At 40.8% G+C, this 20,443-nt stretch overlaps 1 protein-coding gene and 2 non-coding genes across 3 annotated transcripts in view; all 3 read right to left on the minus strand.

Moving 5' to 3' along the window:
* Positions 1-891: 891 nt before the first annotated feature.
* On the minus strand, positions 892-1,029 carry LOC114809655. Its single transcript, XR_003757432.1, has one exon. It is a non-coding gene; the product is annotated as a small nucleolar RNA SNORA7 (small nucleolar RNA).
* A 1,909-nt stretch (positions 1,030-2,938) lies between these two features.
* Positions 2,939-20,443, minus strand: part of WBP4 (WW domain binding protein 4) — a 39,829-nt gene continuing 22,324 nt past the window's right edge. Inside the window, exons 6-10 of the mRNA XM_029058759.2 lie at positions 20,282-20,328; positions 17,812-17,887; positions 11,412-11,587; positions 7,365-7,528; positions 2,939-5,508 (exon numbers count right to left, since the gene is read on the minus strand). Of these exons, the coding sequence (XP_028914592.1) occupies positions 5,298-5,508; positions 7,365-7,528; positions 11,412-11,587; positions 17,812-17,887; positions 20,282-20,328 (674 nt within the window). The 3' untranslated portion in view covers positions 2,939-5,297. The remainder of the gene's footprint in view (positions 5,509-7,364; positions 7,529-11,411; positions 11,588-17,811; positions 17,888-20,281; positions 20,329-20,443) is intronic.
* LOC114809716 lies at positions 6,164-6,300 on the minus strand. Its single transcript, XR_003757493.1, has one exon. It is a non-coding gene; the product is annotated as a small nucleolar RNA SNORA7 (small nucleolar RNA).

Below are 20,443 nucleotides of genomic sequence, written 5' to 3' on the forward strand. Positions count from 1 at the left end.
TATTGGGGGCAAAGGGGTTGAGGGAGGGAGGTGTATAAGCAGTTCTTCATGTTCTCACCCTCTAGACTGTAAGCTCCTTTTGGGCAGGAAGCATGTCTACCAACTCTGTTATATTGCACTCCCCCAAGCGCCTAGCACAAGTGGTCTGCACATAGTAAATGCTCAGTAAATACCATATATATACCATGTATATATTTTAAGAATATTTGTTCTTAAATTCTAATTCTTAAAATACCTTTAGACTGTGAGCCTGTGGTTGGGCAGGGATTGTCTCTATCTGTTGCTGAATTGTACATTCCAAGAGCTTAGTACAGTGCTCTACCCATAGTAAGCACTCAATAAATATGAATGAATGAATATTAGTTCCTAAAATATGAATATACATATATGCAACTATGTGTGTATATATATATATTTGTTAAGTGTTTACTATGTGCCAGGCACTATACTAAGCACAGGAAAAGATACAAGCTAATTAGGTTGGACACAGTCCATGTTCCCCATGGGGCTCACAGTTTTAATCTCCATTTTATAGGTGCAGTAACTGAGGCCAAGAGAATTGAAGTGACTTGCCCACGGTCACATAACAGACGTGGTAGAGCTGGGGATTAGAACCCATGTCCTCTGACTCCCAGGCCCGTGGTCCTTCCTCTAGACCATGCTCCTTCTCATTTGTCTTGTTTTATGCCACTGAGCCGTCTTTGACCCATAGTGACGCCATGGACATATCTCTCCCCACCTCCATCTGCAATCGTTCTGGTAGTGTATCCATAGAGTTTTCTTGGTCAAAATACCGAAGTGGTTTACAGTTGCCTTCTTCCGCGCAGTCAACTTGAGTCTTCATCCTTGATTCTCCCCCATGCTGTTGCTGCCCAGCATAGGTGAGTTTTGACTTGTAGCAGATTGCCTTCCACTCGCTAGCCACTACCCAAGCTTGGAATGGAATGGATGTGCCTCTGCCTGACTCTCCCTCCTGTAGTTGAGACTGGTAGAGTACTGAGAACTCTCCAGGTGTGACCCTGGGAGGGGTGCTTGTCATTAGGGATGCCTATTTAGGGAAGCCTTAGAAATCCTTGCTTTTATTTCTGCCTGGACAGTTGTAATTTCTGCCTTGGTGGCTGTTTTCCCCAGTGAAGAATTCATTAAGGACCCTCTTTGTTGGAACACAAGGATCTGTAAGGCATCGATGTTGTATTAACACTTAAGCAATTAGCACAGTGCTCTGCACTATTCATTCATTAATTCATTCAATAGTATTTATTGAGCGCTTACTATGTGCAGAGCACTGTACTAAGCGCTTGGAATGAACAAGTCGGCAAACAATACCACCGATGGGTGGATGATGGATGCATTGTTCGTTGTACTATATATGACTCTCTAATCTTGGTCACTAATCATATCAGTCCTGGTGTTTTCATCCAAGACAGATGGGGTTTCTTGCTCTTAAAAGGTTGCTCTGACATCATGAAATTTCTTGCAAGTGGCTTTGGGTTTTTGGTTTTTTTATGATATTTATAAAGCACTTACTATGTACCAGGCACTGTACTAAGAGCTGGAGTACACAAGCTAATCAAATTGGACACAGTCCATGTCCCACATGGGCTACCAATCTTAATCCCCATTTTACAGATGAGGTAATTGAGACACAGAGAAGTGAAGGGACTTATTATCCAAGGTCACACAGCAAATGGTGGAGCTGGGATTAGAACTCAGGTGTTTTTGACTCCCAGGCCCTTGCTCTGTTTACTGGGTTATGCTGCTTCATTCCCCAGGAATTTGACATTTAGCTGTTTAGATGCTCCTTTGTGATTCTCTAGTGTTATTAGTGAAAGTATGGAAGATATTCCAGCTTTCAATAACAGGCATAATGGCAATATGAATATTCTTAAGACCTAATCAATGAAGTTAGGTTTTGGGTGCATTTCTTTGGCCACTGATAACTGATGTTCTGTAATACATCTTCACAAAGGACTTGTTTAATCTTTCTTACTGTATGTGGGAAACAAGTTTGTTTTTTTCATCAGTAATGATAGGGTATGTCAGGCCACCTGCATTCTTCCCAGTCTCTCTGGGAGTAGCAGCCATGTTGACAAATGGATGGTCCCAGGCTAGGAGTGCAGGGACTTGTAATTCCAAGTATCGATGAAAAACTCATCTTTACAAGAAACAGGGTGAGGATTTTTGCAGAGACCGGGTGAGACACTTCTGCTGGGATGCTCAGGGTAGAGCCCAGGAGGCCATCAGTGATACTTATTGAGAGCTTACTGTGTGCAGAGCACTGTACTAAGCACTACTTGGGAGAGTATAATACAGTAAACTTGGTAGATGTGATTACTCACCACAAGAAGCTTCCAGTCACAGGGCTGTGTGATGCCCTAATAATACAAGGAAAGTGTCTTCTATGATCTCCAACTGAATCCCAAGGTTGAAATGTATCTATTCAGTCTACTTCTACATGCAATAAATTATACATTAATAGATGATTTGGGGATCAGAATATGGCCTCGTTTTGAAGCTGCAGCCCGGGGTAACTAGATGAGGGCTAAAGCAGATTGCTAATTCTGTTGTATTGTACTCTCCCAAGGGCTTAGTACAGTGTTCTGCACATAGTAAGCACTCAGTAAATACCACTGATTGATCACCCATTCCAGACTATTTATGAGCTTGTGTTAACTTGGAAAACTTTATTACCTGATTGAAAAATAATATATTTCTCTTTTTATACCATAGCCATACAACGTTCCCACTTAGATTGTCTTAGAAAAATTTGAGCATTTCCTTTAATAATTTGGAGGGGAATACACTGCAAAATTGTGACAATTTGCTATTTCTAGATTATAAAAAGAATGAAACCATTTGTGATCATGAAAGTCATTACTGTGGAAATTTAGATCAGATGACAATGAAAAATGACAGCAGAAAGAGTAAAATGAAGAGAAATGATTCAAAAATCATTATTCCTTTAATACTGTAGGTTACATACAGTTTAACTCCAGGGCAATACATCTGAAATATCCAGACATTTTAGCCTCACATGTTCTAACCCCTACTATTTTTTTCCTCTAATTATAAACCAGTATAAATGTTAACATTTTACTATTTATTTTAAGCTGAGGAGGAAAATTAGACTGGGAGCCCCAGGAGGGACAGGGACTGTGTCCAATCTGATTATCTTCTGTTATTCCAATGCTTAGTAGAGTGCTTAGTACATAGTAAGCACTTAATAGGTACCATTTAAAAACACACACAATATTAAGGTTTCTTATGAAAAGACTATACATTAATGAGCTTTTTTCACACTTTTATAAAAAAAAAAAACACCTTTCATTCTGTGATGCAGTATTAAGGCATGTTAAGCTTATTTATAAGATGCAGGTTCCAAATATTTTAAGTGAGTTTTAAGTTATAATGTACTGGATTTTTCTCATAGCTGGAAATTTGGAAATAAACTAGAACTACTGGTGCTAAAGGTAGTTGTTCCTTGCTGTATTACTAAAATGAACTTTAGAAACTTGCTAAGATAATTTAAATCCTAAACAGAACATTGCTGTACTTTGATTATAATTTCTAATTGGATATACCTACAAGCACCAAAATGTACCACTTTGCTGTTCTTGATGGGTTATGAATAACTTTTAACTGATTTTCCAAAAGACATGTAAGGCTTGCAAAATACTTGAATAGAAGCCAAAAAAAGGGGGTTGGAATAAGAAAAGATCTGACCATTTAGATGGGCTTGAAACAGATTACCAGAGGCTAAAGACAAGTGGACACTTTATTCATGTTTCTGTGGCTTATAACAAGCTATCCTTTTATCACTAGGCAATCTCCAGTTTTGACGTAGAAAAATGCATAGGCAATGACCATGTAATTCATAAACTGAATTTTAAAATATCTGTGGAGTTTATGGAACCTAATCTTCAAAGGGTAAACTGGGAAATTCTTCCCGCTATGTCAACTACCCAGAAAACATTTTCCGATTGCCTGAAAGAATTCTCAGCTCTTTCCCTTGGGTCTGTGGTTAGCCATTGGCCAAGTCCAGCCACCTACATTTCCAAAAATCAACCTCTACCTTCCATATCTTTTTTAACTGATAACTCAATTAGTTTGGATCTGCCACACTTTCCTCCTTTCAAGAAGAGAAGACTCTTGATTGAACATTAAGTGGGGAGGTTGCAGTCGTTATCAAGTCAGTTTGAGCTAATGTGAATCCATCTATAGGTGGGATCTTTGAGCTATACTAACACAGGAATGGCCTCAGCTCTGACATCCAAGTGTAGAGTCTTTCCACTGAGGTTCAGTTTTTCATTCATTCAATAGTATTTATTGAGTGCTTTACTGTGTGCAGAGCACACAGTTGATACTGTTAGGGTTTTGCTCTGTCTTAGTAGATGGTGATGAACAGTTAGAGACCAGATCCACTTTCTACTATGCTTCCTCCCATTCCCCCATCTCTTTTAACCCCACCTGGATAAGGGGAATTTGGGCTGTAGAATTTGGTCCAACTTAGAATTCTCTTATGTTGATTATTTTGATCAACTATTAGACCATTGGAAGCTATTAGTCAAGTGGAGCCAACACCTAACCATTCAACATTTAAATTTAGATAGTTACCTAGCTGCGATTTTATACAACATAATGAGCACCAAGCTATCCAGATTTCTGTTTTTCCAGAGGGTTTAACTTTTTGACATTTTTAATGCTCTGAGATATTATTCAACACCTAACATCTCTGGTAGGCAGGTTCTAATTTTGACCCTAGATTCACTCCACACTCAGGGCACAGTGTAAAGAACCCAGGGGAATCCTTACTTCAAGATGGGGAGATCAGGTAGGTCTCTGGCTCTCAACCATACTCTAGCCACACCACGTTAAGTAAGCTAAGTGGTATAATTATTCACTTTATGCTTGCTGACTGAGGACTCTGTTTTTGTTGGACTTGAATGGTGTTAATTTGGAACAATGATGTACTGAGGAAGCACTGTCATATGCAGCAATGTATATTCACATAAAGGAGTATAGAGTCCAGACCTAACTATGCATATTTTAATAATTTCATTTTTACGGCAGAATTCAATCCTCGGACAACTGCTATAATACAAAAACAATACAGTAACGATTTCCCTTTCAGAAACACAAATAGGGCTGACATCAAAGAGATTACAATTTCTTTTTACACCTGATCCAGTAAACTTGTCAATTCCTAAATCTTTAAGAACAAAAATAATTTAAAAGATTTATGGGCTCCCTTCTGCCCAACAGTGGGTAAGAAACTCAGTTTTTGTTATTAAGTTCAATTACTGATCATCTCCTCTCTGTCTTAGGTTCCTAGATTTTCCATTTTCAAATCTTCTTTTTTTGAAGACCGGAGCTACACCTTCTGCCACCTCTCCAAGGGAGGTTACTGTCTTTTCTTTAAATATCACTTTGGCCTCTCCATTAACATTAGCCACTGGAGCTGGTACACATTCTTTCTCCTTACTAGGAAGTTCCAAATCCAGCTTCTCACTGGAACGGCATCAGACAAACAAAAAACACTTTTTAGCAAGCAAAGAGAGCATCATATTTATCATAATCTCTACCAACAAATCAACCAATAGTCCCTGATATACTAATGATTAGAACAGCAGATTTAGAAGGCTAAAATAAGAATCTATCAAACTATCTATGTGATGACAAGAACTTGCACCAGTTTTTTATGTAAAAAGTTTGCAATGATGTAAAAAAGCAGCTGATTGTTTTAAGACTGGGGGTCAGGAGATCTGAGTTCTAAGAAAGACTTCCCAACTTGTCTTCTGTGGAAATTTGGGGAAGTCACAACCTTTCTGTGCTTCAGTTTCCTCATCTGTCAAATGGGGATTAAATATCTGCTCTCCCTCCTCTTGGACGGTGAATCCCAAATAGAAAGGAACTGTGCCTGACATGATATTGTTGTTATTGTTGTCTTATGCTGTCGAGTCATCTTTAACCCACAGCGATGCCACGGACACATCTCTCCCAGAACGCCCCACCTCCATCTGCAATCGTTCTGGTAGTGTATCCATAGAGTTTTCTTGGTAAAAATATGGAAGCAGTTTACCATTGCCTCCTTCCATGTGGTACACCTGAATCTCTTCCCTTGACTCCCTCCCATGCAGCTGCTGCCCAGCACAGGTGAGTTTTGACTTGTAGCAGATTGTCTTCCACTCACTAGCCACTGTCCAAGCCAGGAATGGAAAGGATACATCTCTGCTTGATTCTCCCTCTGTAGTCGAGACTGATAGCATACTGGAAACTCTCCAGGTGCGACCCTGAGAGGTGATGATGATACTGTACCCACACAAATGCTTAGCATAGTGCTTGGCATACAGTAAATACTTAAATGTTGCAATCAGTATTTACATTCTAATAGTAGTACTAATTCAACTTCTTATATTTTCAAAGCCATGAGTAATGAATGTGCACAAACACCATATTCAACAAAAGATTTTCAAGTCTGTAACAAGTTTTTAAGTTAGAAGTATATATACATTCTTTTTGGAATGGGAAAAAGTTCCCAAAGAAAAAGCCAGGTTGCACTAATAATGATAATTATGGTATTTGTTACACGCTTTCTATTTGTTAAGCACTATATTAAGCACTTGAGTAGACGACAAGGTAACCTGATTGGACACTGTCCCTGTCCCATATGGTGCTCACATATTGAATTCCCATATTCCCATATATACTGAATTCCCATTTTACAGAAAACAAAACCATAGGACACAGGAATTAAGTGACTTGTCCAAGGTCACTTGCAGCAGGCAAGGGGCAGGACTGGAATTAGAACCTAGGTTCTCTGGCGTCCAGGTCTGTGCTCTTTCCACTAGATCAAGCTGCTTTTAAAGTAGACGGTAGAACAAGGTAGAGACAGAGTCTATGCTGCATGAAACCCAAACTATAGGCAATGTTGAGAGTCTTGGAGCTGCACTTTTGGTTTTTTATAACAACAAACCAAAGCTATGGCTTGAAATTGTCCTTGGATGCAAAATTATGTGTCAACTGATGTGAGATTGTGGAAATACAGAAATATATATTTTTCTGCTACTTCGGCAATTTACAAATGAGAATTGGAAAAATTCACCCTGGAATTCTCAACTACGGCTTTTGTTAAGATGATAACTGCTAATTGCTTTAGTGGTTACCAGATAAATAATCAATCAAACAAAGTATTTAGTGAGTGCTTACTGTGTGCAGAGCACTGTTTGAAAAAGTTTGGAGAGAACAATATAACTGAGGTAGGAGACATGATCCCTACCCACGAGAAGCTATTTTGTGGGTCAGGTAACTAGTTAGCTTACCAGAGTCTTGTTTGTTGTTGAAATTAATAAGCTTCAGATACTTACTAAGTGTGCTTCTCTTGCTTAACACTCTCCCATTCTCCATATGGGTTCGCTTTTTTGGAAGTTTTGGATTTTTCTTCAGACTGATCTGATGAGTCTTGGTCATCTTCATTTTCTTTTGCCATTTCCGACTCCGTTTCTTCATCACTACCCTTTTTACTTTTTATCTGAAAGGGAGAAAAGAAAAAATATTCTCTCTAGTCAAGCAAACCCGGTAACATCTCACCCCTCTACCACTCCCTTTATAATATTGTCTCCTCTTCCACAAACTCTCTCTTCTCCTTATTAAAACTACTAAAACCCCACTAATTTAAAAAAAGTTTACCGGGTTTACCTCACCTGGCTCCAGAAATTCAACTATTTCAATATTCCAGCTCTTATACTTACACGGTATCTCTATATATATTGTTTTTATACTTGTGTCATTTATGCTTTTATATAATCTAAGCTATTGTTCTTTATATTTTAACTTTGGGGCAAGTCTGGTATGTCTCTAATAGACTTCAAAGTCGAGACCATGGGCTATCCCTTAACTTGTGCTCTAAAACAATGGACATGCTCACTGACTTAAAATCAAGCTCTAAACTTGCCTTAGTTTCTGCTAAAATTTTCAACCAAAAATCGAAAATACAAATACTGTATTTTAAAAAAAGCAACCTACTTAAACTCGACCAATCATCAATATTTAAGCACTTACTGTAGAAAGAAAGTGGTTAGTACAGTGCTGTGTACACAGTAAGCACTCAATAATGGAATAAATGAATACTAAGCACTTGGAGGAGTACAGTACAAGAGAGTTGGTAGACACATTCCCTGTGTGCAAGAGGCTAACAGCCTAGAAGGGGAGAAGGCATTAAAATCAATTACGGATATATACATAAGTGCTGTGAGGCTGAGGGTGGGGTGAATATCAAGTGCTCAAAGAGTACAAATCCAAGTGGAAGGGTGATGCAGAAAGGAGAAGGAATAAGGAAAATGAGGGCTTTGTGGGTAAGTGATTTTCATAAAGCTTTGAAGGGAGGGAGAATGACGGTGAAAAGGGAAAAATTTCCAGGACAGAGGGAGAATGTGCTTAAGGGATTAGTGGCAAAATAGATGAGATCGAAGGAGAGTAATAATAATCATATTTTTAAGCATTCTATGTGTCAAACATTGTGCTAAGTGCTGGGAGTAGATAGGAGTTAAATCAGGTGCCACACAGGGTTCACAGCCTAAGCAGAAGGGAGAACAGGTATCAGATCCCCATTTTACAATTGAGGAAACTGAAGCACAGAGAAGTTAAGTGACTTGCCCAAGGTCACACAGCTGGCAAGTGGCAGAGGCATGTTTAGAACCCAGATCCTCTGACTCCCAGGCCCATATTATTTCCACATGATAGGGGTAATTAGGTTATGAGAGGAGCAAAGTAAGCCTCCTGGGTTGCAGTAGGAAATCAGCAAGATAAGCTAGGACGGGGCAAGTTATTAAGAGCTTTAAAGCTGATAGTGTGGAGTTTCAGCTTGATAAGGCAGCAGACTGGTAACAGCTGGAGGATACTGAGGAATGGAGAAATGCACACAACTTTTTTTTAGAATTTAATATGGACTGGAGAGGGGAGACAGGAGGCAGGGAGATCAGCAAGGAGGCTGATGTAGTAGTCAGACAGGATAGGACAAGTGCCTTGAATCAGCATAGTAGCAGTTTGGATGGAAAGGAAAAGATGGATTTTAGAGACACTGTGGAGACAGAACAAACAGGATTTGGGTGACAGATTGAATATGTGGGTTGAATGACAGAGATGAGTATAATGTCATGGTTACAATCTACTGAGACAGGGAGGATGGATTAAAATGCTCCAGAAAGATGTAGGTGGGCCTGGGTGGTGGTATATTACCATAACTAGTAACTGGAGTGGGTGATAGAGGTTAGTCATTTAACTATATAGTATCACTCAAAAAATATTTATATTGCTTCAGTCAACACTTTGGATCTTGGGAATGCATCAGATATTTTCTATACGAAGGCATACTTCATTTAGTGCTCTTTGGTTAAACACTGTTTAATCTATTAGGAATGTTAATATATGTCCCTAATGTCAATGTGCAAGATTTTTACAAGATCAAAATTTCTAGTGTGTCAACAACTCTATTTTTCACTGTTAGAATGTCAGTGAATGCATATTCTAAACTGTGCTGTTATTTTTAAAAAAGCGCTATACCCAAGTATGTGGCATAACATTACGGAACTATGATTTTAATATTTAAATTTTAAAGAAAGGTCATAGTTCAGCCAGATAAATTAGTGCATATTCCAGGTTCAGGGACTTTTAAAAAAATGCTTCAGGAAAGCAATTTTAACAAATTGAAACTAAGAGCATTAGTGCCATATAGTTATTATCTGTCATTTGAAATTTATGCATTGTTTTACATATGAAATTAGAACATTAGGAAGGAAGTGGGTGTAGTGGCGAACACACTGGGCCGAAAGCGAGGCTGTGATGCCAACTGAAAACACAATTTTGGGCCAACTTAACTTCTTCGAAACTTCAAAACCTCAAAACTTTTGCTTTTGGAAAGAGGGGATTATAACACCTGACTCAGGTAAAATACACCATCTTATCTGTTTGGGCTCATCTTTCATCTCTACTCAACAAATATAATAAAAATTTTCTTCCTTAATGTTGGTATTTGTTAAGCGCTTACTATGTGCAGAGCACTGTTCTAAGCGCTGGGGTAAACACAGGGGAATCAGGTTATCCCACGTGGGGCTCACAGTCTTAATCCCCATTTTACAGATGAGGGAACTGAGGCACAGAGAAGTTAAGTGACTTGCCCACAGTCACACAGCTGACAAGTGGCAGAGCTGGGATTTGAACTCATGAGCCCTGACTCCAAAGCCCGTGCTCTTTCCACTGCGCCACGCTACTTCTCTTCCTGTTGTTCCCAGTATCAGGTACCCCTTCTATCTCTTAACCTTTTACCCCAAACTAAACTGAATGCATGGAAAACAGTCCTTCCTTTATTTATAGTACATCTCTCCTCCCCACTTTTAAAAATGGTATTTGTTAAATGCTTACTATGTGTTAGGCACTGTACTAAGTGCTAGGGTAGATACAAGCTGATCAAGTTGGACACAGTCCATATCCCACATGGGGCTCACAGTCTTAATCTCCATTTTATAGATGAGGTAACTGAGACTTAGAGAAATTGTCTTGTCCACAGCAGACAAATGGCAGAGCTGGGATAAGAACTCAGGTCCTTCTGACTCCAAGACCTGTACTCTATCCACTAGTCCAGGTTGCTTCTCCTTCATTTCTCAGCTCCAATTCAACTGCTCCAAGATGCTTCCCTGATTAAACCCTGCTGCCGCAATTTTGATTTAAATCTTCCCTTTTAACTTATTCTTTTACTGTATTAGATATTTCTATCCTTATATTATTTTTTCTCCTCAATGTCTTTGAAGTCAATGACATTTCAATCAGTGGTATTTGAGTGCTGTGCATAGAGTGCTGTCCTAAGTGCTTCAATACAACAGAGTTGGTAGACAACTTCTTTAATATGGACTTCTCAAAACAAAATTATGAATGCTTGTAAATGCTCAGACTGAAATAGATGATGTCTTTAAAAAACTTCACACGAAGCTACATGGCTTAGTGGGAAGAGCACAGGCCTGGGGGTCAGTAGACGTGGGTTCTAATCCTGGCTCCGCCACTTGGATGCTTTATGTCCTTGGCCAAATCACTTAACTTCTCTGTGCCTCAATCACCTCATCTGTAAATGGGGATTAAGACTGTGAGCCCCATATGGGACAGGGTCTGTGTCCAACCTGTGTTCTAAACACAATCCCAGTGAGTAGAACAGTGTGTGGCACATAGAGCTTAACAAATACCATAATTATTATGATTAATTATAATTATTATCTTAAAGGGTTTTATATTGTAGGCTTCTCAAAACTGAGAATGATTTCCTTTGCAATCCTCACGGAACACAAGGCAGAGCTTTGTACTCACTGAAGACTCAGAAAATACTTCAGACACACAAAAACAGCTAAGACACCTCAGACGCGACTTACCCGAAACTGTATTTTTTTCTTTTGTGTTTCTGTAGAGGCCTCGGATTTTTCCTCCCCCTCTTCTCTTTCTTGTTCTTCAGTGGATTCGCTAATGGATTTTTTAAGTGCACTGATGCCTTCATTATTTGAATGGTCGGCATGTGGAACAAAATCATCAGGTTTCTCCCATTTGGATTCTGGTCAACACATTTTCATAATCAACATTGTTTAGGATTTGTCCTGAAAGCATTCCTAAGGTAAAACCACTTGTTTAAAGTACCTGGTGTCATTACTGTAGCAGTATGTGCCAGTTTATTGAACACTAGAAGTAGTCATATATAGTACACGCTGAGTGTCCTTCTGGTGCAGTGCACCAATGTACTCTGCCCTTGGGAAGTTCCAAACAGAGAAGACATGTTCCCACAAGGGAACAGAACTACTCTGAGAGCAGTATGGCCTAGTAAAAAGAGCACGGGTCTGGGAATCAGAGGACCTGGGAGCAATGTGTTTGACCTTGGGCAAGTCACTTAATTTTTCTGTGCCTTATTTTCTTCATCTGCAAAATGGGGATTCAATACCTGTTCTCTCTTCTCTTGGACTGTGAGCTCCAAATGGAACAGGAACTGTGGCCAACCTGATTGACTTGTAGCTACCCTAGCACTTAGTACAGTGCTTGACAAATACCATAATCATAATCACCAACTACTCAAACTACCCTTTGGCTGTCCCACTTTCTACATTTCATACTGTGTTTTTTAAAATACACATTGGAGAATGTTGATTTCTAATTATATTTATAAATTAAAATTTTAATTCTTCATTCCTATACATGGTCTGCACTTTCTGTGTGTCAGTCAAGGGGTTTCTCCATTAGCTTGGATGACAGAGTAGATATAGTTCTATGAAGAAAGCCTTGAATGTATTGTCTAGATCTTTTGTTGATAGACTGTTGTTGGGCAGGGACTGTCTCTATCTGTTGCTGAAATGTACATTCCAAGCACTTAGTAGAGTGCTCTGCACACAGTAAGTGCTAAATAAATACAACTGAATGAATGAATGAATATTCCATTGGACATCAAAGGAAGAACTGGCAAAATGTTTGCAATTACACAAAGCTCCTATGAGTGTTTTAAAATACATGTAAACTATACATAAGGTTTACAGAAAAAGAGGCTGAACATCTCTTATCCTAAAACGTTTGACACCTAAAAAAAATCACAAGAAAATAAAATAAATTGATCACAACAGGGGTCTGAGTCTGGAGGGGTGAAAATCTACTTGAAACTCGGCAAATTAATAATAATAATTATTATAATAATGGTTATTAAGCACTTACTATGTATCAAGAACTATACTAAGCACTGGGGTAGATACAAGATAATCATATTGCTTATCAATATCCCACATGTTCATGGTCTAAGAGGGAGGGAGAACAGGAATTTTATCCCATTTTAAAGATGAGGAAACTGAGGCTCAGAGAAGTGGTTTGCCCAAGTTTCCAGAGTGGACAAGTGGAAGAACCCAGGTCATCTGAACCCAGGCCTATGCCCTTCCTGCTAGGCCACACAATTTTTTTTTAATGGCATTTTGTTTTAGCACTAATGTGCCAGGCACTGTACTATGCGCTGGGGAAAATACAAGTTAAATATGTCCCACACAGGGTTCTCGGTCTTAATCCCCCTTTTACCGATGTGGTAACTTAAGCACAGAGAAGTTATTTGCCCAAGATCACAGCAGACAAATGGTGGGGCTGGAATTAGAACCCAGGTCCTCTGACTCCCAGCCTGTGCTCTATCTACTAGGCCACACTGCTTCTGTCTCCAAAGACTTCCAAGTATACTGAGGATACATTTCTGGGGGATAACTTTAATTATGCATAATAATGAACCTCTATTTATGTGTGTGTATATGCATATATATACACACACAAACACACAGAGGAAGACATGTCACCTATTCCATGCCCTTTAACTGGCATAGATGGAACACAGGAGGCAAGTGGTTGAAAAGGGTATCTCCCAAGAGGACATGTGCTTATTGTAACTCTCACACACCCTGTACCTACTGTAAACCCTGCTGCTTGGGAGAAATGGGAATCATGGACAAAATAGCTCTTGATATCTTGTCCCTTTCACCCACCAATCTGCCACTGCCAAAGCCTACCCTTTATGCAGGGAACTGGAAAAGCCCCAAGCCAGGCATTTTGGATGTCATAGTGTTTCCAGAAAATTGAATGGACCAACTATGTATTTCTACTTCTCTGTATTTCCACTTTTCCCTACCTCTCCATGTCTCCCTTTTTCATCCCTGTTTCTTTAGCTCCCTATGTCCCATTCCATGACTCTGTGTGCATAGTCCTTGGCGTGTGAAACGGCATGGCTCAGTGGAAAGAGCACGGGTTTATGAGACAGAGGTTGTGGGTTCTAATCCCGGCTCCGCCATTTGTCAGCTGTGTGACTTTGGGCAAGTCACTTAACTTCTCTGTGCCTCAGTTACCTCATCTGTAAAATGGGGACTAAGATTGTGAGCCCCATAGTAAGTGCTTAACAAATACAATAATAATAATAAGTGTGAAGCACAGGTTTCTTGCTAGTTTAGCACAGAATTCATTCATTCAATATTTATTGAGCGCTTACTGTGTGCAGAGCACTGACTAACTGCTTGGAAAAGTACAATATAGCAATAATGGGAGACAATCCCTGCCCACAATGAGCTCATAGTCTAGACGAGGAGACAGACATCAATATAAATAAATAGGCATCAAAATAAATAAATAAAATTACAATATATACATAAGTGCTATTGAGCAGGGAGGGAGGGAAGAGCAAGGGGAGTGAGTCAGGGTGATGCAGAAGGGAGTGGGAGATGAGGAAAAGTGGGGTAGCACTAAGCTAAACTACAAGCTTCCTCTAGATGTAAGCTTGTTGTGGGCAGGGAATGTGCCTACCAACTCTATGGTATTGTACTCTCCCATAGGGCTTAGTACACATTGCTCTGCCCACAGTAAGCACTCAACGGATACCACTGATGGACTGATTTGCTGGTCAATTTTAATGGAGAAAATTTTTCATTTTCATTAGCTGAACTACACTGACATCTAGTGGATTTTTGTCACTCTTTAATCAACAGGGGACCATGTCTGCTTCCCACTTGTGAATTCTTTTCCAGCACTTAGTACCATGCTCTGCACACAGTAAACAATAAATATTATTACTACCTCAAAGGAGACAGAGGAAAAAAAAATCCCCTTCCAGTTCTTACCTAAGAATCAAGCCACGATATTTATTAATGTCTACTGTATGGAAAGCATAGAACTATGTCCTTGGAAGAGCACAATTGAGATAGAAGACATGATCCCCATTTCAGGGAGTTACAATCTACCAGGGGAGACAGGCACAAACTACATTTCAGATAAATAGATGATGGTCAGTCGTTAAACCGCAGAACACATAAATTGATATGTATTGCAGTGCTACCAGAAATAGTGAGTGACTAAATGCAAAGGCGGAGCAAAGCTACAGAGGTTATAGTTGGGAAGGCATGATCGAGGGAGAAGAAGAGTTAATTGGAGAAAGCCTCCCAGAGGAGGTAATAATAATAATAATAATATTGGTATTTGTTAAGCACTTACTATGTGCAGAGCACTGTTCTAAGCGCTGGGGGAGATACAGGGTAATCAGGTCACCCACGTGAGGCTCACAGTTAATCCCCATTTTACAGATGAAGTAACTGAGGCACAGAGAAGTTAAGTGACTTGCCCACAGTCACACAGCTGACAAGTGGCAGAGCCGGGAGTCAAACCCATGACCTCTGACTCCAAAGCCCAGGCTCTTTCCACTGAGCCACGCTGCTTCCCTATTGGAAACGGCTTTCAAGTGGGGAGAGCTGTAATAATGGTGGATATAAATCAATCATATTTATTGAGTGTTTACTGTTGCAGAGCGCTTTACTAAGAGTTTGGGAGAGTACAATATAATAGACACATTCCCTGCCCACAACAAGCTCAGAGTATAAAGGAAGATGGATATTAACATGAATAAATAGATTTACAGATATGGACAGAAGTGCTGTGGGGATGGGAAGGGGGAGCAAGTCAAGGTGACACAGAAGGGAGTGGGAGAAGAGGAAAACAGGGCTTAGTCAGGGAAGGCCTCTTGGAGGAACTGTGCCTTTAATAAAGCTTTGAAGATGGGGAGAGTAACTGTCTGTCAGATATAAAGAGGAAGGGCGTTCCACACCAGAGACAGGATGTCAGTGAGAGGTTGATGGTGAGACAGACAAAATCAAGGTACAGTGAGTAGGTTGGCATTAGAGGAGCATAGTGTATGGGGTGGGTTGTTTTAGGAGAGTAGCAAGATGAGGTAGGAGGGGGCAAGGTGATTTTAGTGCTTTAAAGCCCAGGGTAGGTAAGTAGTTTTTTTCATGCAGAGGTGGATGTGCAACCACTGGAGGTTCTTGAGGAGTGAGGAAATATGGGACTGAATTTTCAAAAAATGATCCAAGCAGCAGAGTTAAGTGTGGACTGAAGTGGGGAGAGATGGGGGGCAGAGAGATTGGCAAGGAGGCTGATACAGTAATTAAGGGGATAGGATAAGTGATTGGATTAGCACGGTAACAGTTTGGATGGTAGTTTGAAGAGGGAGAGTTCCAAACTGAGGAAGGGTATGAGCAAGGAGCTAGAGGACACTGTAAGCAGGTTAGCTTAAGTGGAGCAAGGAGTGTGAGCTGGGGTGCAGAGGTAGAAGAGAAGAGGGAAGAGAACTGAAGAAATGCCTCGAAGACAATGCTCAGAGCTATGCAGAACTATTCCTTATCTTCCTCCATCTCTACACTGATCACTGGAGACTTCAATATCGACACAGATGTTCCTGGCTACCTGCTTTCTATCACTCCTCAACTCCATCGACCTCCTGCTCCAACCCAGCTCTCCCACTCACCAACTTGGACAAGTAATCAGTCCATCATATTTATTGAGCACTTGTGTGCAGAGCACTGTACTAAGTGTTTAGAAGTGTACAACACACCACCACACATTCCCTGTCCACAGTGAGCTTACAGTCTAGAGGGGGAGACACACATTAATAAATAAATTACAGATGGACACACACTTGATATCGTCTCTAGTCACTGTACAATCTCTACTCTCACCAACTCTGAAATCCCTCGATTCAACCACGACTTCACCTGCCATCTCTCCCACACACCTCCTCCCAACAATTCTGTCCTGTTCCCTGACAGAGACCTCCAATCTTTTGACCCCATCAAACTTTGAGTCATCATGCCCCAATTAGTCTCGATATCCAAACTTCCTTTCCTTGATGACAAAATTGACACCCTCAATACCACCTTCTCTAGCAGCATGGAATAGTGGATAGAGCATGAGCCTGGGAGTCAGAAAGCAGTCTAACCCCGGCTGTGCCACTTATCTGCTGTGTGACCTTGGGCAAGTCACTTCATTTCTCTGTGTCACAGTTACCTCATATGTAAGATGGGGATTGAGACTGTGAGCCCTATATGGGACAGGGACTGTGTCCAACCTGATTTGTTTGTATCCACTCCAATGCTTAGTACAGTATCTGGTGCACACAGTAGGTGTTTAACAAATACCACAATTATTATGATTATTACTAAACTCAACTCTCTCGCTCCCCTATAATAATAATAATAATGGTATTTGTTAAGCGCTTACTATGTGCCAAGCACTGTTCTAAACACTAGGATAGATACAAGGTAATCAGGTTGTCCCACGTGGGGCTCACATTCTTAATCCCCATTTTACAGATGAGGGAACTGAGGCCCAGAGAAGTTAAGTGACTTGCCCAAAGTCACACAGCTGACAAGTGGCGGAGCTGGGATTAGAACCCATGACCTCTAACTCCCAACTCGTGCTCTTTCCATTAGGCCATGCATCTATCTTATACCACTAACAGCCCTGGATTGCCTCCACAGTCTTCCTCCTTTGCTCCTGTGCACGAGCTGCAGAGCGCTGCTGGGGGAAATCTATCTGTCAGGTCAATCTCATCCTCCTCAAGTTCATCCTTGTGTGCTCTAACTCTGCCTGGCAAAATTATTTCTCCATCCTTATTGACACCTGTGCCTATTGCCCTCACCTGCCGTTCCAGACATTTAACTCCTTTCTCAAACCCCCTGTCCCGCCGCCTCCCTCATCCCTTGCCCCTAATAACCTGGCCAACTACTTTATTGAGGAAAATTGAAACTATCAGGTACAATCTCCCCAAAATCTCCTCTGCTCATCTCCAGTCCCTTCTTCAAATCTTCCATCCTTCCCAGGAGTATCTCAGGAGGAGATCTCCTGCATTCTCTCAAAATCCACCCCCTCCACCTGAGCATCCGACCCCATTCCCACCCAGTAAGCACTTTGAGGTTCATACCATTTCAAAATAAAAAGGCAACTGCTTACCTCCCGTTTCAGTATTATAATAATATGTGTAGCCATCTTCACTTACACTTTCCACCCATAGAGGCATTTCTGTTCTCTAATAAAAAAAAAGAAACACATAGAATATCACCATCAATGGTATTTATTGAACATTACTTTACTAAGAACTGTACTAAGAGAGAACTGTACTAAGCGCTTGAGAGAGTACAATACAACAGAGTTGACAGACACGTTCCCAGCCCACTGACACAACAACACAGTTTGGGAGAAGGTTTATTTATTTGTAAGAAAATCTGCTGTCACAACAATTAACCAATGATACTTATCGAGCGCTTACTCCCAAACTTATGAAACGCTTGGGAGAGTACAATACGACAGAATTGGAAGATGTGTTTTCGGCCCCTAGGAAACTTAAGAGTCTAAAAGAGGAGTCAGATATTAAAATAAATTACAGATATATGCATACGCCTTGGAGCTGAGAATGGGGAGAATATCAAGCGCTTAAAGGGTACAGATTCAAGTGCATAAGTGATGCAGGAGGGAGAGGGAGTAGGGGAAATAAACGTTAACTGCGGGTAGCCTCTTAGATTTTAATAAGGCTTTGGAAGCAGGGCAGTGAGTTAGGAGGGGGCAAGGTGATTGAGTACTTTAAAGCTAATGGTTAAGAGTTTCTTTTAGATGTGGAGGAGGACTGGCAAACACTGGAGGTTTGTGAGGAGTGGGAGACAGAACATTTGTTAGGAAAAGGATCCAGGCATCAGACTAAAGTATGAATTAGAGTAGGGAGAGAGACAGGAAGCAGAGAGGCTAGCAAGGAGACTGATACAGTAGTCAAAACAGAATAGAAAAAATGCTATGCTGAAGCAGTCTGGATGATGGAAAGGGCAGATTTTAGCAATGTTGTGAAGGTTCAACTGACAGGATTTGCTGACAGATTGAAGATATGGGTTGAAAGACATGAGTCGAAGAAGGTTATGGACCTGTGACATAGAGAGGATAGTGGTGTTGCTTTTAGGAGAGACAGCGGGAGGACAGGGTTTAGGTGGGAAAATAAAGAGTTCTGTTTTGGACATGATTAGTTTGAGGTACTCGTGAGACATCCAGATAAGTGATGTCCTGAAGGCAGGATGAAATTTAAGGATGCAGAGTAAGATATAGGTCAAAACTGGAAAAGTAGATTTCGGAATCATCCACATAGAGAAGAGAGCTGAAGCCATGGGAGCAAAGGAGTTCTTAAGAGAGTAGGTGTAGATGGAGAATAAAAGGGGACCCAAAACAGCCTTTTGAGGAACTGCCACTGTTAAAGGGTGGGAAGCAGAGGAGCAGCCTGCAAAGGAGACTGAGAAGGAATGATCAGAGAGCTAGGAGGAGAACAAGAAGAGGAAAGTGTCAGGGAAGCCAAGGTTGGATAATGTTTCCAGTAGAAGGAGGTGGTACAGAGTGTCAAAGGCAACTGAACAGTCAAGGAGGATTAGGGAGTCAAGAGAGGTTCTTGGATTTGGCAAGAAGGTGATCACCGGTGACACTGAGAGGGCAGCTTCCATGTAGTGAAAGGGGCCAAAGCCAGATTAGAGGGGGTCAGGGAAACAACAGAAGTATAGGAAGTGGAGGCAGCAGATGTAGACAACTTGTTCAAGGAGTTGGGAGAAGAATGATAGGAGGGAGATGGGGTGATAACTAGAAGGAGCCCTTGGGATCAAGGAAGGGTTTTTTTTCAGACTATGTTTGAAAGCAGTAGGGAAGGAGACAGCCCCTGTAAAGTGAACAGCTGAAGGTGGAGGTCTGGAAGAGAAGATGTGAGGGGATGAATGTTTTGATAAGATGTGAAGGGATGGGGTTGGAGGTGCAGGTGGATGGGGTAGATTTTGATGGGAGGTGGGAAATCTCTTGAGATGTTGCTGGGAAACATGGGAGTCAAAGAAGTGGTAGGAAGAGGGAGGGAATTATAGGAGGGGCAAGGGAGATTTTAGGGAAATCATACCTAATGGTTTCAATTTTAGCAATAAAGTACATGACCAGGTCACTGGGGGGAAAGACATGCAGGGGCGGGACATGCAGGGGTGGTGTTTGAGGAGGGAGTTAAACATCTGAAACAGCTGCGACAGGCAATGGTATGGAGGTAAATAAGGATGGAGAGGTATTGTTGTCGGGCAAAGAAGACGGAAGAATTAAAGCAGGTGAGGACAAATTTGAGTTGGACAAAGCCTGATGTCTGGAGGTTGTGGGTTAGTGGTGCAAGTGCCTGCAGCTGGAGCATAGCAGTGGAGGGATCACTGTGAAGGTTGTGAGTTAGTGGTACAAGATGAGTGGAGGGCCGGTGAGGTGAGGGAGTTAAGTTCTGTGGAGAAGCCAGTGTTGAGGGTGTTGATTTAGAGGTCCAGAGAAGGTAGTTTGGATTTGGATACCAAATGGGGCATAAAACAAAACAAGAGTGCTTACCACTTTTCTGGATAAAATCATAAAAATAAGAAAACTCGTATTAGTCAATTACCTTTCTGAAAGTTTCTTGGAATCCTTCAGGTTTATCCCATTGAGAGTCTTAAAACAAAGATATATTTCAGTGAACAATTTTCTGTTCTTTAAAAAGTTTTCCCCAAAACATCATATGATCCATGGACAAAATTCAACTAAGATAGTTGGCTAACAGCCAGTA

The sequence above is a fragment of the Ornithorhynchus anatinus genome, chromosome 2, assembly GCF_004115215.2.
Source record: "Ornithorhynchus anatinus isolate Pmale09 chromosome 2, mOrnAna1.pri.v4, whole genome shotgun sequence".
Classification (NCBI taxonomy): Eukaryota; Metazoa; Chordata; class Mammalia; order Monotremata; family Ornithorhynchidae; genus Ornithorhynchus; species Ornithorhynchus anatinus.